The following is an 18,303-nucleotide window of genomic DNA, read 5'->3' as shown; positions in this document are numbered from 1 at the left end:
TGTCTTAAGCACAGATTCTGGACCAAGGTTTCACCTTGGTTTCATCTTCCCTACTCTAAAAAGTCTTACTCTCTGGTGCTCTGCCAGACTGATGGAGATACATTTGTTTTTAGACAAATAACCACAGTTTTTCAAATGTTGTTCATTTAAGAAAAACAAGTCAAACCTTTTTGTAGAGCTATTACCAGGATGATTTAATGATATAATAGAGTCTGAGGGATAGGGCAGCCTTATTACATGTCTGTAGTGGTTTGGCAGTTAGATGCAATATAGTTTTGGTAATGGCATTTAGATATAGTGTTTCTGAAACAGTTTGATTTTTAGGTGCGTGATCTGTGTCAGTAATTATAGCACCATACATTACCTTGTCATGGCTTTGAAATAAATCTTTTTTTAAAAATGAACCAGCTTCATCAGAATTTATTCTGGCTGGGAAAGGCAGGCTGTGTAAAGCTTCTAGCATTAGGCAGGTGTACTGTGTGTAAGGTAAGATAAGGTGTATGAAACTTATGCCATTTGATAAATATGTTGTATATGAGGTAATATTGATGTTTAGCATATCCTTCGTTCTCAGTAAATTGTAATTTAACGTTTAATATCAAGACTTGCAGAAGCTTATAAATCATTTCATTATACACTGCTTCCACCTATAGTCCTTCCTAGAATGTACTTCCTTGCAGCAGTACACACGTATTTCAGACGTTAATCGTAGCATCCCAACATGCTGTATCTTGCTGTTTTCCAATGAAGGACAAATTTTAATGCTGTCCACTCAGAAGATGTTTTAGTAGAAGTGCTGTTATCCTTAGTGAAGTGGTAGTTATCCTTCCTGGCTAAAGTGCTTCCTGCATGCAGCCATTTATGTGCTAAATTGTGCTGCGTTAAGACACAACATACAAATTTGTAAAAATTAACTTTGGAGGATGGGAATGTTTCCATTAAATAACAGAAACAGGGAACAGGCTGCTTTTCCTCTGGCCTAACTCTGTAGCCTTTTGTTTGACAATAAAATCATAATTGTACGCCATTAATTCTGTAAATGTTCAAAAAGAAAAGCTATGTTTATCTTACCATCAGAGTGTCAGTGTATTTGTCAACATCAAAATGTATTTGCATTGAAATGGAGACTTATGCTTCAGGCACAGCCATCAGTGTGAAGAGTGAGGAGTGCGAAGTTGTGGGATTTGTTTTACATAGAAATGCAGGTGATTTTTTCTTTCTTTCATCTTTCAGCTGGTCAGTATCGGTTCTTCCTATAACTATGGCAATGAAGATCAGGCTGAATTTCTGTGTGTTGTCTCAAAGGAATTGCATAACACTCCCTATGGCACAACCAGTGAACCCAGTGAAAAAGCAAAGGTAAGTTACTATGTGTTGGAGAAAAGAGGTAGTGTCAGCACAGCATAGGCTTTGCTAAGTAATGCAAGGCATCCCTTTCTTCTGGACAGTTCTTTACTTGCCTTTTTGTTTCCCTCCTTCAAGGAAGTAGTGATTCCTGTTCATTGTACAGGAGAGTGTAAATGGCAGAGTCAGCAGTATCTGTTACACCAGATAGCTTCTATGAATGGAATATCTGTACTGTTCCTGATGTCTGTCCTGTTTGTTGAGTACTGACAGATGTTTACTGTTTACAGTTGAGAATCTGCATTTTATTTTCTTTTGCATTTGAATAATTCCTTATTCTTTCAGTAACTCAGTTGAAAAATGTTCTTGCTTGAGTTCAACTGAAGAAATCTTACTATCAAGAACGGGAATTTTAATATGGCATCTCTGAGAAATGGTGCAATACATTAAAAAATGAAGATGCTTGGTAGCTTATTATTTACATATTTCCCTCCAGCACTCCTTCCTCTCTATAACCAGTTTTATAAAAGGGTTGCAGTGGGCACAATATCCAGGCATTTTCATCTGTTGTCTTTCAGTGTTTGTACAAAGGAAAAATGTAAACAGGCAACTGTGTAGTAAGAAGGCAATGAGTTGTGTGGACACATGTTATTCTGTGCATATTAGATGTTCTTATCATGGTGCAGTTGCTTTGTAAGAGAAGTGACTATAGATAAACTGAGTACTTCTGTCGCTGGCTTAAAAGCTTTTCATGTGGTATTTTTAAATGGGAGATGGTAAAACATCACTGATTGCTTTTTCAAGAATCATCTTTAAGGTAAATAAATCTTGAAATAATGCTGAAAAGCAATCCGGATCTTTGGCGTTGTGGCCCCAAATAGGCTGGACCTCTCTACTTTCTGTGTTGTGTAACTTCGTTTTGCTGTTACGTATATGGAGACATTTTTGTAAATTACATTTTAAAAGTACTCCAAGCTTTATTTATATTTATTTAGTGAAATTATTGATTTCTGCTATTTCATCTCTGTTGAGATAAAATTTTCAGAGAGTTCTAAGGGATTAACATAATCAAGTTCTGCTTTTGTCAGAATGCTTCAGGAAAACTTAAAGAGTCAGAAAAGAGGAGTGTGGCAATAGTTTAGGCTGGGATATGTGCCTGGAATGAAAAGTGGAATTCTTGAGCCTGATGTACATCTTCATAAGAATTTGTGGTACGTACTCAGGGAACTTCAGAAGTTGCCAGAGTTACATTGCATCCTTCACATAGTGGAAAATATACAAACTGAAACTGTCAAACTGAACTGTCAAAACCCAAATAGATAAACTTGTTCAGGGCATGATTCAACTGCTGTACAATTAGTAGCTCTGAGAAATGCTAAATCTTAGACTTCTCTTTTTAAATACTTCTTGGCTATCATTTCAGAGATGAGAACAGAGCATAACTCGACCAGGACATGGTATGAGAATTATTGCTCATTTCTATTTGAAGATATAAACATTCGCTCCTTTTGTCCTGGAAGAGTTGAGCTGTTGCTAGCAATAAATGGCAATACTGGAATAATCCTTTTTATTTATTTTTATGCTATGTATCTTATAGGTGGATGTTTGGTCAGGGTGTGAGGGGCGGAATTCCTTTTTGGCTGGGAGGTTTCTAACTGTGCTGTTGAGAAATTTGGACCGGACCTTGGGAGCTGTTGTCTCAGCAGTTCCCTGCTTAGCCAGCTTTAAACTTCCAGTCTGTGGTTTGTTCAGTAGCATCTGAGTTGGTCCTCAGGAAGTTCATCTGATTGAGATGAGGGCATCCAGTGATATATATGGAGTGAGGTGATCACATCCTGAGGCTGACTTTTAGAAACTATGAGAAAGCCTTCCTCACTGTTACTTCTACAACTCACTGGGTTAGAGAAAGCAAAAAAAAAAAAAAAAAAAAAAAACAAGTAATGTTTTGTGACAGGCACTTCAATTTTAATTAACAGGAGTGAACTTTCAAAATAGAAGAAGCATTTTCTGATACTCTGTGTAATCAAGTGTCACCTCATTCCTTCTTAGAGATGTTTGATGGAAAACAGCTTACATAGATAGGTTGGAACAGAGAAATATTAGCAATTAAAATTTTGAAATGTGTGATTCCACCACTCTCACTATGAGTGATCTATGCAAACTTTACTGCCTCTCAAACCATACTTCACTTCACTACATGTTGATGAACCTCTAGCTTGTACAAAGCATAAAACATTGTTTTGTTGATGTAATGTATAGAAAGATAATTGAAAATGTGCTGTGCTGTGAAGCATTAGCGGTTAATAAGTACAAAAATGATCAGTCCTGTTGTGTATATTTTCCACTGAGTAGTAATTTTAGCATGATTTTGCCACTGGTGTTTTTAAGGAAGAAATGGCTGGTCGAATTGCAGTAAAAAACAAAAATGACCAACAAAACTGTGTAACAGGCAGCAAGATGCCAGTCTGGGGGTGTATTTAAGCACCTGCTTTTCTTAGTTCTTGTCAGTAGTTGACTTTTTTGCAGCCTTCTACTGTGGCTGAGGGGGGGAATTTAACCCCTTTTGGAACACTGACTTAGATTGTTTCAGTGTCTTTACAGGTAGCTTTGACATTACTGTAAGATAGGCTGTGTTCCCACAAGTACTTTGCTCTTTCAGTTTATTTACCTGTAATGACTAAAGCCTCTTGATAACATCTACATCCAAAATTTGATTTTCAAGTGCTATCCCTCCCCATCTGTGGAGAAGCTAAGGTACCATCTTCAGGTTATTTAAATTTTCTGTGCACTTAAGGTCCCCGTTATTATACTGTTGGCGCTGTTGACTTCTGTCTGCAGACATTTTGGACATTTGGGAGAGGACATTTTCATGAAATCCGTAGTGTTCCTGCTTGAAATTGTCTGCTGTCATGCTTCCTTATGAAGAGTGGGGGTCCCAAGTAAAAGTAAATTAGTGCCATTCTCCAATGCTTCAAGTCTAAGTGGACTGTACTTTGTTGCAGCTCTGACTCACTTGCAATCTTTTCTTTTCCTTTCCTTTCTCTATACTTGCTGCATGCTGCATGCCACTCAGAGTGAAGATGAAGAAACGGATTACGATATGAATGACTCAGATTAAATATAAATGTCATGGTGAGCACTGGCTGCCGTAGGATTTTACCCAGATGCTTTTCTGCCCCACCGATTCCTGTCCCCAGTAGTGCTATCCTTTGGCTGGTCCTAGTGGTGTATTTGTTTGTGATTATAGCTGTGGCATGGTTAGCAGAAGCAGAATACCTGTTCTGTATGTTGGCTCTTTGACAAAATAATGAATGTGGCTGTTATCAGCTGTAGTATGATGATATCCTTTAAAGGTATGCTAAGAGAAAAAGTGCTTCATATAGATTGTATGGGACAATGCTCTAGGACCAAAATTGGTTTTGACATCTTTTCTGTTAATTACTTTTTATGTGTAGGGGCATCTGATACAGACTTGCAGACTAAATTTTCAGTGAACACCTGATCTGGCATTACATGTATAAACTTAACTGACGTACAGCATAGCCAAAATATATGGTAATTTTGAAACTAAAGGTTTTTGAATCAAGACTGCAGCTGAGGTGGGCTTGGCAAAAGATCCTATTTTTACAAAATGGCTGCAAGGAATGGATCAAATCTGAAGCTTTGTTGAAAAAAAGTAAATTGGTCCTCTGATGGAATTGAATGCTGGATTCTTAAGCTACCCAGGAGACAGAAAGTCTCTTAAGATGCTATTACATCTGCAGCAGATCTATTCTGAGTGGGAGGAAATAGGTCTTGCATTCTAGTTATCTCAGAAGCTGTCACACTCAGGCCCTTAGAAACTGAGTTTATTCAGCATTCCTGAGTACCTGGAGGAAAAACAGAATAGAAGCATGAAAAGCAGGAAAATTCTGAACACATCAGATTTGATGAGTAAGGACCAAGGAGCATTAACAATGCAAGTCTCTGTTTAGCTCATGTTCTTGCATGTTTAGATCATGTTCTTGCATGAAAACTTTCTGCTCTAGATATACCCCTCAGTCCTAACTACCAGAAGTTAGAAGATCTGCCACAACCATTTTCGAATGTTAGTTGCCTCTGCTATGGTTGAGGTGTCTTCTCTCAGCATTATTGCCCAGATAGCCACCATCTCATTAACATCTTATTTTCAGAAGAAAAGGAGGAAATTCAGATTGCAGAACAGAGTCAGTCATCCTTTGAGCAATTAGTAAGCAAGCCCAATTTTGGTATCATTCTTGATAATTGAAATTCAAATTCAATTCAAATTTCTTTCCTTCTTTGGACAAAATCACTGTGCCGTGACTATAGAAGATCCTTCTTCACCCAGCTGCTAAACAGAGGTGGATGGAGCACCTCTCTCTTGAGAGCCTGCAATCAGAAATCACTTTCTCTTTAGTAAAAGTAGGGGGTTACCGGAAAAGCATGAAGCAAAGCATGTTAAAATATTTTCTGATCTGATGGAATTTTCTACTTCATGTTGGATTTACTGTCTCAACAAGGTGTGCCAAGTTGAACAGCCAGATCTGGGGTAGCTTTATCTTACTGTATGTGTTCTTGAAGTTACAGAAAGTAGTTCTGTCTCTATTAAATAAACGTCAGAGTATTTTTTAAGGAAAAAATAAACACAAATGTTGTACTTTAGATGGGAAACATTCACAAAATGAATAGATGCAGTATTGTTTTCTAACTGCACAGGTGCTTGTTTCAGCAATGTTTTTGGCCTCATTGGCTAGAATTGCTGCATCAGACTATTATCCACCACGGGGGCTTCTGTTCCAATACATTGTTCTTAGCTACAATCAACTGCAAGTACTAAAGGAAAGAGATTAACTATTAAGCATATATCCAATTAACTCCTGATATATTTCCACAGCTTCCAGTAAGCTTTTTGTTTGTTTGTTTTTGGCTTCAAGGCCTGTCTCTTCCTTGCAGAACACATTTGTATCTTTCCTACAATTCAACGTGAAATGTGTTTTGTTTAGTACACACAGTAAATTATTCCTCCTGAAATAGGCTGTGTTTGCATCAGAACGTATCAGAGCCCATCAGAAACATCTTTCTGTATGGAAACGTATTGAAGATCCTGCATTGTCATCTGTTTTCCTAATGAAATAATACTGTCTGACTTTGAAATGGAACAGAATTTTGTAACCGCAAAGTGGGACACCGCAGGGATTTCAGTGAGCAAGTGGTGAAGTGGATTTAGAAAAACAAAAATGATTTGTTTTTTAATTTTGAAGTTAACATTCAACCGTCTCTGAAGGAGGGGTGGTGGAGTCTTTCTGAACTCTAGTGCTAAAAAAACGTCCCATGAAGTTGTGCAAAGCAGGCAAGACCTCACTTGACTGGGGAATTGGACTAAATGATCTTTTAGGGTCTTTTAAAACTCAAACTCAAACAATTCTGTAGTTCTATGATTGTAGTCACTGTGAAAAAGACATATTGGGCCTGATGACTGATAGAGGCTGGTATGTTCAATTGTCAACATTCAAACAATATTTAAAGGAAACCAAATACCTAGACTTTTTCATCTGAAACCATGCATGGAATTGGCATGCTGTGTTATAAGTGGTTGCCAACTTTTACCCAACAGGCACAAAGCTGTCAAATTCTGTGAATTGTTTGGGGTAGAATGTGTTACTGAGTTATTGGCGTGATATTTGTTATAATATGAGATTAAATTCAAATCATCAAAGGAAGAAATTATATATTGAAGACAGCCATGCTGTTCCCAATGCTGTGCCTTTGCTTTCTTTCAGTGTTTGAAATCAAGAGCCATTCCCAGCACTTAGGAAACACACAACAATTAAGAAAAAATGAAGTATCATTAGAGATAGTTTAACTTTCAGATGAGCACTGTTAAATATTTGTGCTCAGTACTTCTGAAGCTCTACTTAGTAGGTTTTTTTTTACCTCAGTCATGACTGGTTCTGTGTTTGCTTGAAGGCTCCTCTGTGGAACTAGGCATCCTTAGAGCTGACCTGGTTACTGCTGTTTGCCACTCAGGTTAGAGCAGCAATGTGAGAAATGTTGCCTGGAGTCAGTCCTAAAATGTGGATCCTTCCTTCACTGGAGGTGCTGAAGAGAATCTAAATAGAGAAGGAAAAAAATGATAGTCAAATGCAAATGGGATACATAACCCTTGTGTTGCTAGATGTTATATACAACATTTCCCAGAGTTTTCAAGGATAGATTTTTTTTTCTGTTAGACTTCAGCCCCTGTATTTAATACCACCTTTTGAAGAGAATATTAAACAAACCAGCTGCTTTTAGGAAAAAAATAATCTTTTTACTCATGGTAATAGGAATCTCAGTTCTGTAGTAACAGCTGCGATTTGTGAGAAGTGCATTCCTGCTCATGAGGTCAAAAGCTGCAGTGCTTCTCAGTTCCTTGTCTTGGATCATTCAAAAGATATCAATGGACAAAGTAATGTGTGAGAATTGCAGTGTCCTGTCTCTGTAGAAGCAGTTTTCCTGTGGCCTAGGATGCTTACCTAACTTGTGAGAACTTGCAGGAGCAAACAATATTCATGTAAAAATATATAAAAATTGCTGTCATAAAGTAGTATTTATTTTCCTATAGCTGGTCTGTCCAGCTGATGAGCTTTGTATTTCTGAACAGCATAGTAAGTATCTGTGAAGAAATGTCATTGGTTACGTGTAGTTCATGCAAAATATCAAGTCTGGACATCTGTTTCAAATGAAGATTAGATTCTTGCCAACTTGTATTCTTGGTCTTTGAAAGCTGTCTGCATCATCTCACCCACTGTGTCATTTTGCACATTTTGAATTGCTAATTCATGTTTTCAGAGGATGTAGCTTGCAGCTGAAACTTCCAAGAGTTGAGGACATTTTTCTACAGTGGCAAAAAATTAAGATTACATCCTAATTTTCACTTAAGTATCTGAGTTCATTTACCATACTAAGTAAATTTAGATCAATGGTGAGACTGAAATGGTTTACTTCTTGTATCTCCCAACCCTTAAGCTTTGACTATATTAATCAGACTCTGTTACTAGTAGTGATGTACATGTGTTTTCACAATGTTTAACAGTAAATATGATATGTATTAATCTCTCCTTTTTTTTTTTTTTTCAATCTTAAAGCACAGGTTTCAGGAAGGTCCTTGAACCAGCTTCTTAAAAAATTGATATCAGTTATTTGAAGTAGTCATTATGTTGTTCTTTGTCCTCCATTCTATAGGAATGACAATGCATGGATTTTCATTCACAGAGTTTTTATTTGCCTCTTTCAGATTTTGCAAGAACGAGGATCCAGGATGTGAAGGCAGTATTGAAGGGTGAAGTTTTTTCTTGTTTATTCCAAGATGCAGTGAGTTGTCACATTGAAGAGTCTTGGCTGCAAAAGAAAAAAATCTGATTTAGACAATTTTCTGTTGATCTGGGTTCAACCATTTTTGCCTATAAGCTGGTGTCAACTGGCTTAATGCATTGTAAGATTACTTAATGGGAATAGATGGTGTGGGAGTGTGTTTTAAGTTTTGGTTGTAGTGCATGGTTGTACTCTCTTATGGGCTATCCAACACTGGCCATCTGAAAAGAAATAACCACGCACTCATATTTTCCTCTGAGACATGTAGCACTTAATGCTTGGTGCTGGATGACCCAATGTTGATCAGTTAGCAGAAATTTTCCTACTAATAATTATAAACATTTAAAAGACAATGCAATTGGTGCTACACACACACACACGTTACAGCCCACAGACACAAATATTTGGGCCTATATTGTTTCAGAATCAGTGACAGCATCAGTGACAGCCCCAGCTGACTGTCTCACACTGCACATTCCTTATGGCACTGCAACATATTCTATTAGGTAAGAACAGCCTAGGAGATCAACTGAAACTAGCAAGTAAAAAGTTATACAACAAAGGTTTTCTTTAAAGGAAGGTTTGTATATATTGACTGGGTTTATAGCGTACGTTAATACCCAAAGGGAAGACTATACTCAGAGAAAATGGCCTTCGTCTGAGTCATTCTTGATGTTCCTTCTGACAAAACAGTCTCCTCCTGTAAAAGTCACGCTCCAGTCTTAGACAGATGTTTGGAAGGGGAATCGAAATTCACTTAAGATGAACAACAGAAAATTTTGTTTCTTTTGAGATGTTAGTATTCATATCTGTGCTTGTACTTCTAAGATTCCTGTAAGTATTGGTAACAGTGGATTATGGTGGAGATTTTTCAAGAGCTGGAGGTTATAGAAATTGGGCTGGCTGGTCCTTGATCACTGTCTCTGTGACTGGGATAGAAATCAACGTTGAGCATGAACACGAGCTTGTGCAATTGAAACTTCTTGAAATAGTGAAAAACCAGACATTCAAGATAACCATAATCAGTCTTTCTGTACTGTTGCAACTATGCAGTTAAAGAACACTTTGAAAACATCTGGTTCAGCTTGATTGATTTGTGTCCTGGAGGAAGGCTAATACACAAGACTGGAGTTTTTTAGTACACTAGGTTTTGAGAAAAATCTTTCACGTCTTCAAAACACTTAATGATATTGACAGTATAAAACCCAGCTACATTGACACATGTAGCTGAAAGCAGTGGAAGGAAGTTTCAAAAAGTTATAAAATTGTTTTGAATTCTAAAGGCGTTTGTTTTAATTCTCAGTATCTTCAGGATTTATGCGTATACTCTAGGTAATCCTTTACATGAATGCCTGATTATCAAGCACCTAAGGCCTACCCTTTTTTTCTAAAAAAAAAAAAAAAAAAGAAAAAAAAGAAAACAAAAACAACCAAAAAAGACTTACTATACATTGATAAAAGTTTGGCAGAATTTGTAAAAAAACAAGCAAACAAAAAAACATTTCTACTAAGCTGGTTAAACAGTGAGCTAAACGTTTTGTTCATGCATCTAATGCTTGAAAGGGTTTGTAATGCATTTTGCCACTTGGACGTGGTCTGCACTGAAAGCTGCTGGCCCCTCCACAACAATACACACAATGTTTGTCTTTTTTAAAGATGTTCAAAATGAATTAAATTTGCTAAACATGTAATTGTGTAGGGGAAAATGTTTATACTTTTATACTTTTTTAGGCACCCATATTTTATCAGCTTAAATTTAGCACCCAAGGTTCCCCTAAATAGTAACAGATTATCTTGTGTATCTGAAAATAAGCCTAACTATTGTCTGTGTTATCTACATATTAAAGCATTTCCTCCGCTGCAGTAGTCACTGTGTTTTTAAACAGCATGACTCCACCATATTCTCTGAGCTCCCCAGCTCATGGAATTGCAGCTGACCAGGTTTTCTTGACGAGCTTTACAGAGCACTGTGGCATTGGCGCACGCGTATTCTAATGCCCAAAATATCTGCGTAATAATCCTTCTAAATCTGCACTTCCATTGTCTCTTATTTAACCCTCAAAAGACAGAGTATTTTATTTCACAAGGTGAGACTTTCAAGAATGGCAGCAGCAAAGCATAAGTAACAAACTGAGCCAGTCGAACAAACTCAGAGTACGGAAAAGGGTTGGTTTTTTTTTTCCTAAGTATGTTTTTTCTCTGGATTTTTTTCAGTTTTAAAACATGCTTTTATGTTGAGATTACCTGCTCTCCAGTTTACATTGTATCCCTGTTGTAGCAAATTTGGGGAAAATGGTGGTTAATCATTTTGCACTTTGTTTCCGATACCTCATGGAGATTTTAAGGAAAAAAAAAAAGAAAAAAAGGCAGGTACCTTATAAATTATTTTATATGTGCTATTGCTTGAGAACACCTGAACTACCTACTTTCCTGTTCTTGCTGTTGTTGATTTTTTTTGTGAACATCTGAGGCTTTCAGATAGATGGAAGTGCAATCATGCGCCTTTTTCAAGGCATTAAGAATCAATCCCTAAAGAAGGTTTTTATTTGACTCTTGTAATTTCAAGTACAGGACGTTTTTTTTTTTTCATTAGAGTCCAATCTACATCATGTTTTTACAATTGCTTCATAATTTAACATCTTGCAGGATGAGGTTACATACGGACTTCATTTAAACCGGTGTCCTTTGTTTCTTCTCTGTCCTTTGGGGAGTATTCACTTAAGCCAACTGCTCATGATTATGTAAAACTGATGCTGAGGGGTTGTATTTGAAAAGCTAATATGAAAAAAAGCTTGAGGTGAGCTCTGGATTTTTCCAGCTTCTCTCTCTTTACATTAAAACAGTATTCCAAGGTAGGATTTAGGGTTTTGAGCATGGAGAGATTGACGAAGGAAGAAAGTAGGGAGGGAGAGATACCAAAATGTACAGTTAGTTAAGGTAACCTCTCATGAAAATGTAAGTTCTGTGAAAGGTTTAGCTTCCCACACTTTCACTCTATGAATATTCAGGGCAGTGGTTTTGTGTGTTGCTCATGCAGAAGGAGGCCACTCCAGTAGGTCGCAGTGGATTTTTAGAGGAGTTTCTCAGAGACTTTCATTGCGTGATGGACTTCTTGTTGAAGAACCAAGAAGTCCATACTTACTATATTCATTTATTTAAGTTAGGAAACAGGCTGGTTTTTAATATTGGAGATGACTGGTTTTATGTCAAACACTTTTGCATTACTTCAGGCAGCAATTGAATCAGAGTTTATCTGCAGTGCATTCTGCATTCTGAGGCTGCGAAGTTGTGAATGGAACTGTCCAAAAGTACGGGCTGACTCAGCAGGTCCCACAGTATGTGTGAAATAGATTTCTTAGCAAAAGTTTACCTGGAATTTTCTCTTCCTTACTGTGGGATTTCTAAAGATTATGGATAACTGCAGTTTGTTATCCCACAGAAATGTGTCACAGGCCTGGTCGCCTACTGAACTTTCAGTCTTCGGCATGATTATACTTGGAACATGTGGAAACTGTTGCTGGTTTTGTTTTTTCAAATTCAGTAGGCTTCTTGTCGTGATAACAGTTCCTGGGAACTGTTTCATCTTCCCACCTGAGCATTAGTAAAACATATTCTTGAAGAAACTGAGCTCAAGATACCTACCCAGCTTTTTCTCTTCAGATTTTATTCTGGCAGTAGTTGCATAGCTCCATTTCCAGCAGTGTTTCTGCGCAGTTATGACTGATGAGAAATGAGATTATTTCCTGGTATCTTTCTGGAGATACAAGAACTTAATTCAGACTCCTCTTTCTCTGAGAGTGGAACTTTTTTTAGGAGAAAAAGAAATAAATTCTAACAGATTAAACAAAAGAACATGCACTTGCTCAGGGAGCAGGTCTGTTGAGTGGGATGATGATATTTTCAGAAAACTATTTCTCAGAACAGAACGCTGCATTCCGTGAACATCTGTTGAGGTTGCTGGAAGTTTCGGTCTCTTTTTGAGCAGTAACAAACTCATACCATTTACAAATTACTGTTTCATTAGTATTATAAAAATGAACTTAGAATGCAGGAATGTGTGAGTGAATGCAGTTATCTAGGAAATGTATTATAATGTGTGTTGTTCAGTTGTTCAGGTATGCTGGAATATGTTCCTTGAGACGTACTGGGAGAACTGCTAAGAACTGGGCTTTTCTTTGCGATTAAGGCCAAGGGAAAAAAGAGAGTCTGGAGACGAAACTTGGCATTTTGTTCACTTTGTAAAACAAGAAAGTGTCGGTCTCCTATTTTAATCTCTCTCTCAGCATCAACAATCTCTGTCGAGTTTTTAAATTAACTTCTTCGATCAACCCTACAGTTGGGGTCCTTGAAACAGAGATGGGATTTTGCTTTGCCTTTAGCAGTACTTGTTATCTCAGGACAGTGGGATTAAAACTTCCAGGGGTCTCTGGTGAAGTGTCTTTCCTAACAGCCATTTTGAGGAAGCTGTCTGTTTGCTTCACTATACTTTAGACTGCAATTATTTGCAGCTTTAAGGACAATCTCAGGATTTTACCTGGGTTTGTGAGTAGGATTACTGATTCTTAAAATAGGATGAATATTCAGTTTTAAAAAAAAAATGTAGAAAGCTGCCTGGACTCAGTGTAATACAATTTTCTTTCTTTTGGCTCACAACAATCAGGAGCTGTCTTTAAAGGCTTCTTAGTGGACTGAGGCTTTAAAGGGCTAAATAGGTCTTATTTTATTGTTCAGTTCGTGTAAAAGAAGGAACTCTTCATTTTCACTGCAGAAATCCTAAGGGCTAAAATACTGTCCAGGGCTAATTTGAGGTTCTAGAGACATAAATAACTTCTAAAAAGCAGCTAGTTTGTTTTTCTAACTCAAACTCTGAAATCATTTATAGAAATTGCAGATATAACCAATTGCAGATATAATTGCGTTCATATCTTGTTTGGAATTTCAGTATCCAGCTTGGTAAGGAGTACAGTAGAGATGACAGCACATTTGCCTACCACTTTATTATTGCCCATGTTGAAATCTAACAGCTGTTGTGAACAGAACTGCCAACAGAGAGACTTTGAGGAAGATTCTGTGCCAGGAAATTGATGCTGAATATTTCATTGCAACTTAGCTGTCCTTCACTGTTGTAAGATCTACCAAGGTATAAACTTCTGGAAAGCTCAGTAAATAAATACTGCTGCAAACAGAGCTTTCTGGGTTCTTTCCAGGGTTCTCTTCAGGATGTTGTGTATAAATAATTACTATAATTAAAACAATTTATTGATAGTTATTTTGATCCTTTGGGGATGGCTGAGGCAGGAGAAGGTTCTGCAAGTTCTCCTTGCTTCGGAATGCTGAGCCTAGGGTTTGACCCAACCTAACACCTACTGAGATGTCCAGGCCCAATCAATCCGTATGAAATGTAAGAGTTGAAATATCTGTGTACATGATTCTTGTTCCTTTTGAAGATTTTACAAAAGCTCATGCACAACATTATTCAAATTGAAGTTGGCCCACGCGTTCTTGCTAGGAGAAAAGCAAGTGCCAAGACACTGTCAAAAAAAAAATGTTGCCAACCTATCTGCTTGGAACTGAACCAAGAGCACCAAACTGAACAAGTACCAAATGGCAACTATTTCAGCCTGCTTCTGTCCTGAGCCTCATCTGAGCCTCGCTGTGAAAAAAATCCCTGAATCCATTTCCTACAGTCTGTCTAGGCCCACATACCCAATTCAGCAGGTTGGTTTTGTTGGTTTTAAAGCACCTGTCTCACAGTTAGTTGTGCATCAGCTGTTTGTGTTAATATCCAAGTGGCCATACTTGCAACATGTTATTTCCTGGATAGTGGATTAGCAATAACACTTTATTTTGTGCCAATTCGTTATCTCTGAAGTGTTCTTACTGCAGCAAAGTTTGAGTTTTGATTTGGTTTTAATGCCTTTGCATTAGCCAGAACTCTTAGCACAGACATGGACAAAAAATTGAATCCAGGGAGTTTCCCTGGATAAAAAATCTGCTAGGGCTTCCCAAGACATTTGAAGTTGGTATAGTTAGCCATCATTTTTAAAACAAAGATACGATTACAAATGTGTGTGGGTATTTTTTTAACCTCCTTTTCATAACACTAGCCTATTGTAAACTGCATGAAATAAATCTGTTTTTCCCTTTTAAAGTCTGATGTCTTAAATCTTTCTTTTTAAATCCATTACGGTTGACCATAACGGTTGCTGATACACTTGGTGTAGCACTTCATTTAGACATAAAATGTTTTATTTTTCTACAGTGATTCAGAGCAGCAATACTTTTTCCTTTGTAAAGGAGATGCAGCCTTCTCTGTTTCCTCCAAGAGTTGATCACAGAAAAAGCCATGTTTATTCAGATGTACATCCACTGGGAAATTAAGGTATTTCCTTAGTGCTTATGCTGATCGTCGCTAATCATTATAGCAGGAAATTGTCCCCTCTGGGAGGGACACAACAAAGAAAAGTGTCAAGTTTTAATTAATGACTGTGTATATTTTCTTCCATTCACATAGCTAACAAATCAACCTGCATAACCTCACTGATTTCTTTTAGAATCCAGTATGTAGGTTTTTAATACAAATACTTATATCTGAAAAATGAACCTGAAACTGACACTTTGTAATAAGAAATGTAAACAAGCCACTTAGTGAACTCTGAAATCTTAAGGGGCTACACAATTAAGAATGAGGTGAATTTCATATTGATAGTTTTAATTGGTTTTAAATGCAAAACATGTTCGAAGTTTAGAAATAGTGAAATTGTGTCAGTTTACTAAAGTTATCTCCTGCATTTTAATTGTATTTGAATTTTGCTAAAATATACCCTAAAAGCAAGTTACTCAAGTAGAAATTAACTACTTGATGTGTTCACTCTTTACTTTTATCAGGCTTTGTTACTAAATGCATTTGCACTTTACCATTAATAGCACTGCTTTTAATCCAGATTCCTACTGCAGAAATCTGCAGTTTCAGGCATCTTCACAAATCAGCAGAAATGAGAGCACAGAAGGGATAAGTGTGTACCAGAAACCAGTTAAGGGGGATCTGAAGTAGATAGTTCTCCTAGACTGCACACCTCCAAGTAAGCGACAGCATCTAATTTAGACTTTATAAGATTTGGAGCTTATTAAGAGCTAATGCTCCTTTCTGCAGAAAGCTTCATTTCAGGAAGATGAAGACAGCTCTGCATGTTCAGCTTTCAGTGGGCTCCAGGCTTGCCTGGTAGTCATAAACACATAGTCCTTGTTTGTGTTACCCAAGGCTGCAGCTTGCCCAATTTCACGAGATAAATCCTTTGAATGGTGTGTTAACCATTCCTTCTAAAAATCACTGCTGTTGGTATTATCACTGGAATCCTCAGTGTCTGCAAAGAAGTGTGATTTTTTTTCACCGTGTCCATTCAGATCAGCAGTAACAGCTTTCAGTGCTGAGTTTGGAAGGATGCAAATTCAAGCAATGTGAACGCCCCAGGTGTACCCACTACACAGGAAACCTGCCTGCTACCTCAACAAATGTGTTACAAAGCTGCTCTTAAATACAGATATGTCTTAGAAGAACCCGTACTGCAAGTGATAGGACACTTGGAAAGATAAACAGAGGTTTTACTGTGGTATTTGCTAATGGTGAAAGATTGTGTAGCTGGAATGGTCTTTCATCGGATTTGGCACAGCCACTTTAACAGGCTTCCTGAAAGTATCTATTCCTAACTTTTGCAAAGAAACTTCCAGACATTCCAAATGTGTTTTCACCAAATAAAATACAACTGAGATGGCATCCAGTAACTGTTGCATGAAGCAGCCTGGAACAAGTTTTCATTAAGGTCTCTGAGACTCCTGTTTCTCCAAGTCTTTAGTGACAGTCGGGATGTTTTCTGCACACACAGCTGCTAACTCTTTTCCATCTCTCCTCCAGCATTTACTAGTTAAAAGAAAGAAAATAGCTAATGTCATAGGTATTTGTGCATTGGGATGAGAGAAAGTTGGGCAGGAGGGCCCACAGGAAGACAGGTATCCTATTTTGTATCATTGTGCTATGCAATAGGCTAAAGCATGCATTGGAACAGGAACTATTAATTCCAAGGGAACATAATTCCTCTTGAATGATTCCTTTATGGAGAGGAGCTAAATGAAGATAGGGTAAGAATATGGCAAGCAATTTGAGGATCTAGTTCGTTTCTATTTTCTGAGAGCAGCCTGGAGAAAGACAGCTCCTCCATCATTTCTGTGGAGCTGAACGGAGATTAAATTTAAATGAGAGCGTGAATTGTTTAGAGAAAAAAATCGGGAGAGTACCAGAGCACTTGGCTCACCCTCTTGGTTAAACAGGGGAGTGGCTGCACATAAAACACGTAATTTAAGCTACCTTTAAACCCTCAGCTAATGAAGACTCCGCACCCATCCTCACATTACTGCCATAGCGTCTTTATCAATTGAATTTGCTTAATACCTGCCCTTGGTTTTTCTCACAGCGCTTTAAACTGATGACGTCTTGCCTCGTGCTCCGTTATGGGGACGAACAGATCGTCGCCCTGCTCATTGCGGCCGCCTTTTCTTTTCTCAGTGGTAATTTAAATCTCCGCATGGCGGGTTGGGGGGCGCTGCCTCCATCGCGGCGTGCCAGAACGGCTGTCTGGGTGGGATGTGGGACAGTGAGGTTCTGGAGCCGAGCACCAGCCCAAGTTTATCCCATTCAATATAGCGATGCTTACTTATGGAAATGCCTAGTTGGAGTGACGGGAGAAGGGCGAGGAAAATAAGCCATGTTGGTCTTACGGTGCTACGTAGGGTGCAGTTCAATAAACAGACCACGGCAGGATGCGGCTAAAAGGAGGTTTAAAGACAAAAAATGTCGGTTTCATTAAAATTAAACACGGTAAACATAAGGAATGTGAGTCAGACCCAAAAATTAAAAATAATAATAAAAAAAAAAAAACACTAAAAAACCCACCAAACTTACAAACAAAACAAACAAATAAACAAAACAAACAAACAACAAAAAAAAACAGGAAGCTAACGCACACGGCCTCCGCCGCCCGAAACAGCCCGCAGCGCCCGCGCTTGGGGCCCGGGGATCCGCCCCCAGCAGACGGGCTCGCCCCGCCCCCTCCCGGCTTTGCCCAATTGCAGCGCAGGCAGCGCCAGGACCGCCTCTCCATCCTCCAATCAGAGGCGCGAATGGTCGCAGTGGGCGGGTCCTACCGGGCTCGAGTGCCTCGCGGCTCAGGCGCAGTGGGCCGGACCCGCTTGGCTTCCTGCGCCCGGCCGGACGGTTATAGGGCACAGGTGACCGCCTCAGCGCCTGAGGTAAAACTTCACTCCATTTTTCGATAGGGGAACGTAGGGCCAGAGGGGCAGGAGGACGTGAGAGGGTTCGAGAGGGCTCTGCCGGGATCTCCGTGGCGCTCCCTGCTCAGGCGCCGTTGAGGACGCCCGCAGGTCCTGCTGACGGAGACGCGTGAAGAGCGGCGGGCGGTGCGCGGGCTGGGCTGGGCTGCACCGCGCCGGCGCAGCGTCTCGGACGGGTCGTAGTGAGGGACACACCGCGTTAGTGAGCTCTGCACCGAGGGAGGGGGGGACGGCGGAGCCATCTCGAGACAGGAGGGAGGG

General features: G+C 38.8%; 2 protein-coding genes and 1 long non-coding RNA gene across 6 annotated transcripts in view; 2 read left to right on the top strand and 1 right to left on the bottom strand.

The window, feature by feature from the left end:
* The window catches only part of LOC122165115 (BTB/POZ domain-containing protein KCTD5-like), a 30,008-nt gene extending 15,160 nt beyond the window's left edge, over window positions 1–14,848 (top strand). Inside the window, exons 6-7 of one of the 2 annotated variants that reach the window (XM_042827809.1) lie at window positions 1,234–1,359; window positions 8,621–14,848. In XM_042827809.1, coding sequence (XP_042683743.1) covers window positions 1,234–1,359; window positions 8,621–8,650 — 156 coding nt within the window. In that variant the 3' untranslated portion in view covers window positions 8,651–14,848. Of the gene's footprint in view, window positions 1–1,233; window positions 1,360–5,516; window positions 6,200–8,620 lie in introns of those variants that run through there. The other variant, XM_042827810.1, reaches the window with a different exon arrangement.
* A 1,103-nt stretch (window positions 14,849–15,951) lies between these two features.
* Window positions 15,952–17,774, bottom strand: LOC122165245. The gene is made up of 4 exons (XR_006170427.1): window positions 17,716–17,774; window positions 17,406–17,517; window positions 17,144–17,326; window positions 15,952–16,615 (listed from the first exon to the last, which is right to left on the bottom strand). It is a non-coding gene; the product is annotated as an uncharacterized LOC122165245 (long non-coding RNA).
* A 133-nt stretch (window positions 17,775–17,907) lies between these two features.
* The window catches only part of UBE2I (ubiquitin conjugating enzyme E2 I), a 13,475-nt gene continuing 13,079 nt past the window's right edge, over window positions 17,908–18,303 (top strand). Inside the window, exon 1 of one of the 3 annotated variants that reach the window (XM_042827740.1) lies at window positions 17,908–18,000. The gene's annotated coding sequence lies outside the window, so the exon portion shown is untranslated. Of the gene's footprint in view, window positions 18,001–18,049; window positions 18,133–18,176; window positions 18,241–18,303 lie in introns of those variants that run through there. The other 2 variants (XM_042827743.1, XM_042827741.1) reach the window with 2 other exon arrangements.

The sequence above is a fragment of the Centrocercus urophasianus genome, unplaced genomic scaffold (assembly GCF_019232065.1).
Source record: "Centrocercus urophasianus isolate 14NV4802_14NV808 unplaced genomic scaffold, USGS_Curo_1.0 seq_29, whole genome shotgun sequence".
Lineage (NCBI taxonomy): Eukaryota > Metazoa > Chordata > Aves > Galliformes > Phasianidae > Centrocercus > Centrocercus urophasianus.
This window is presented reverse-complemented; position numbering and strand designations above follow the sequence as displayed.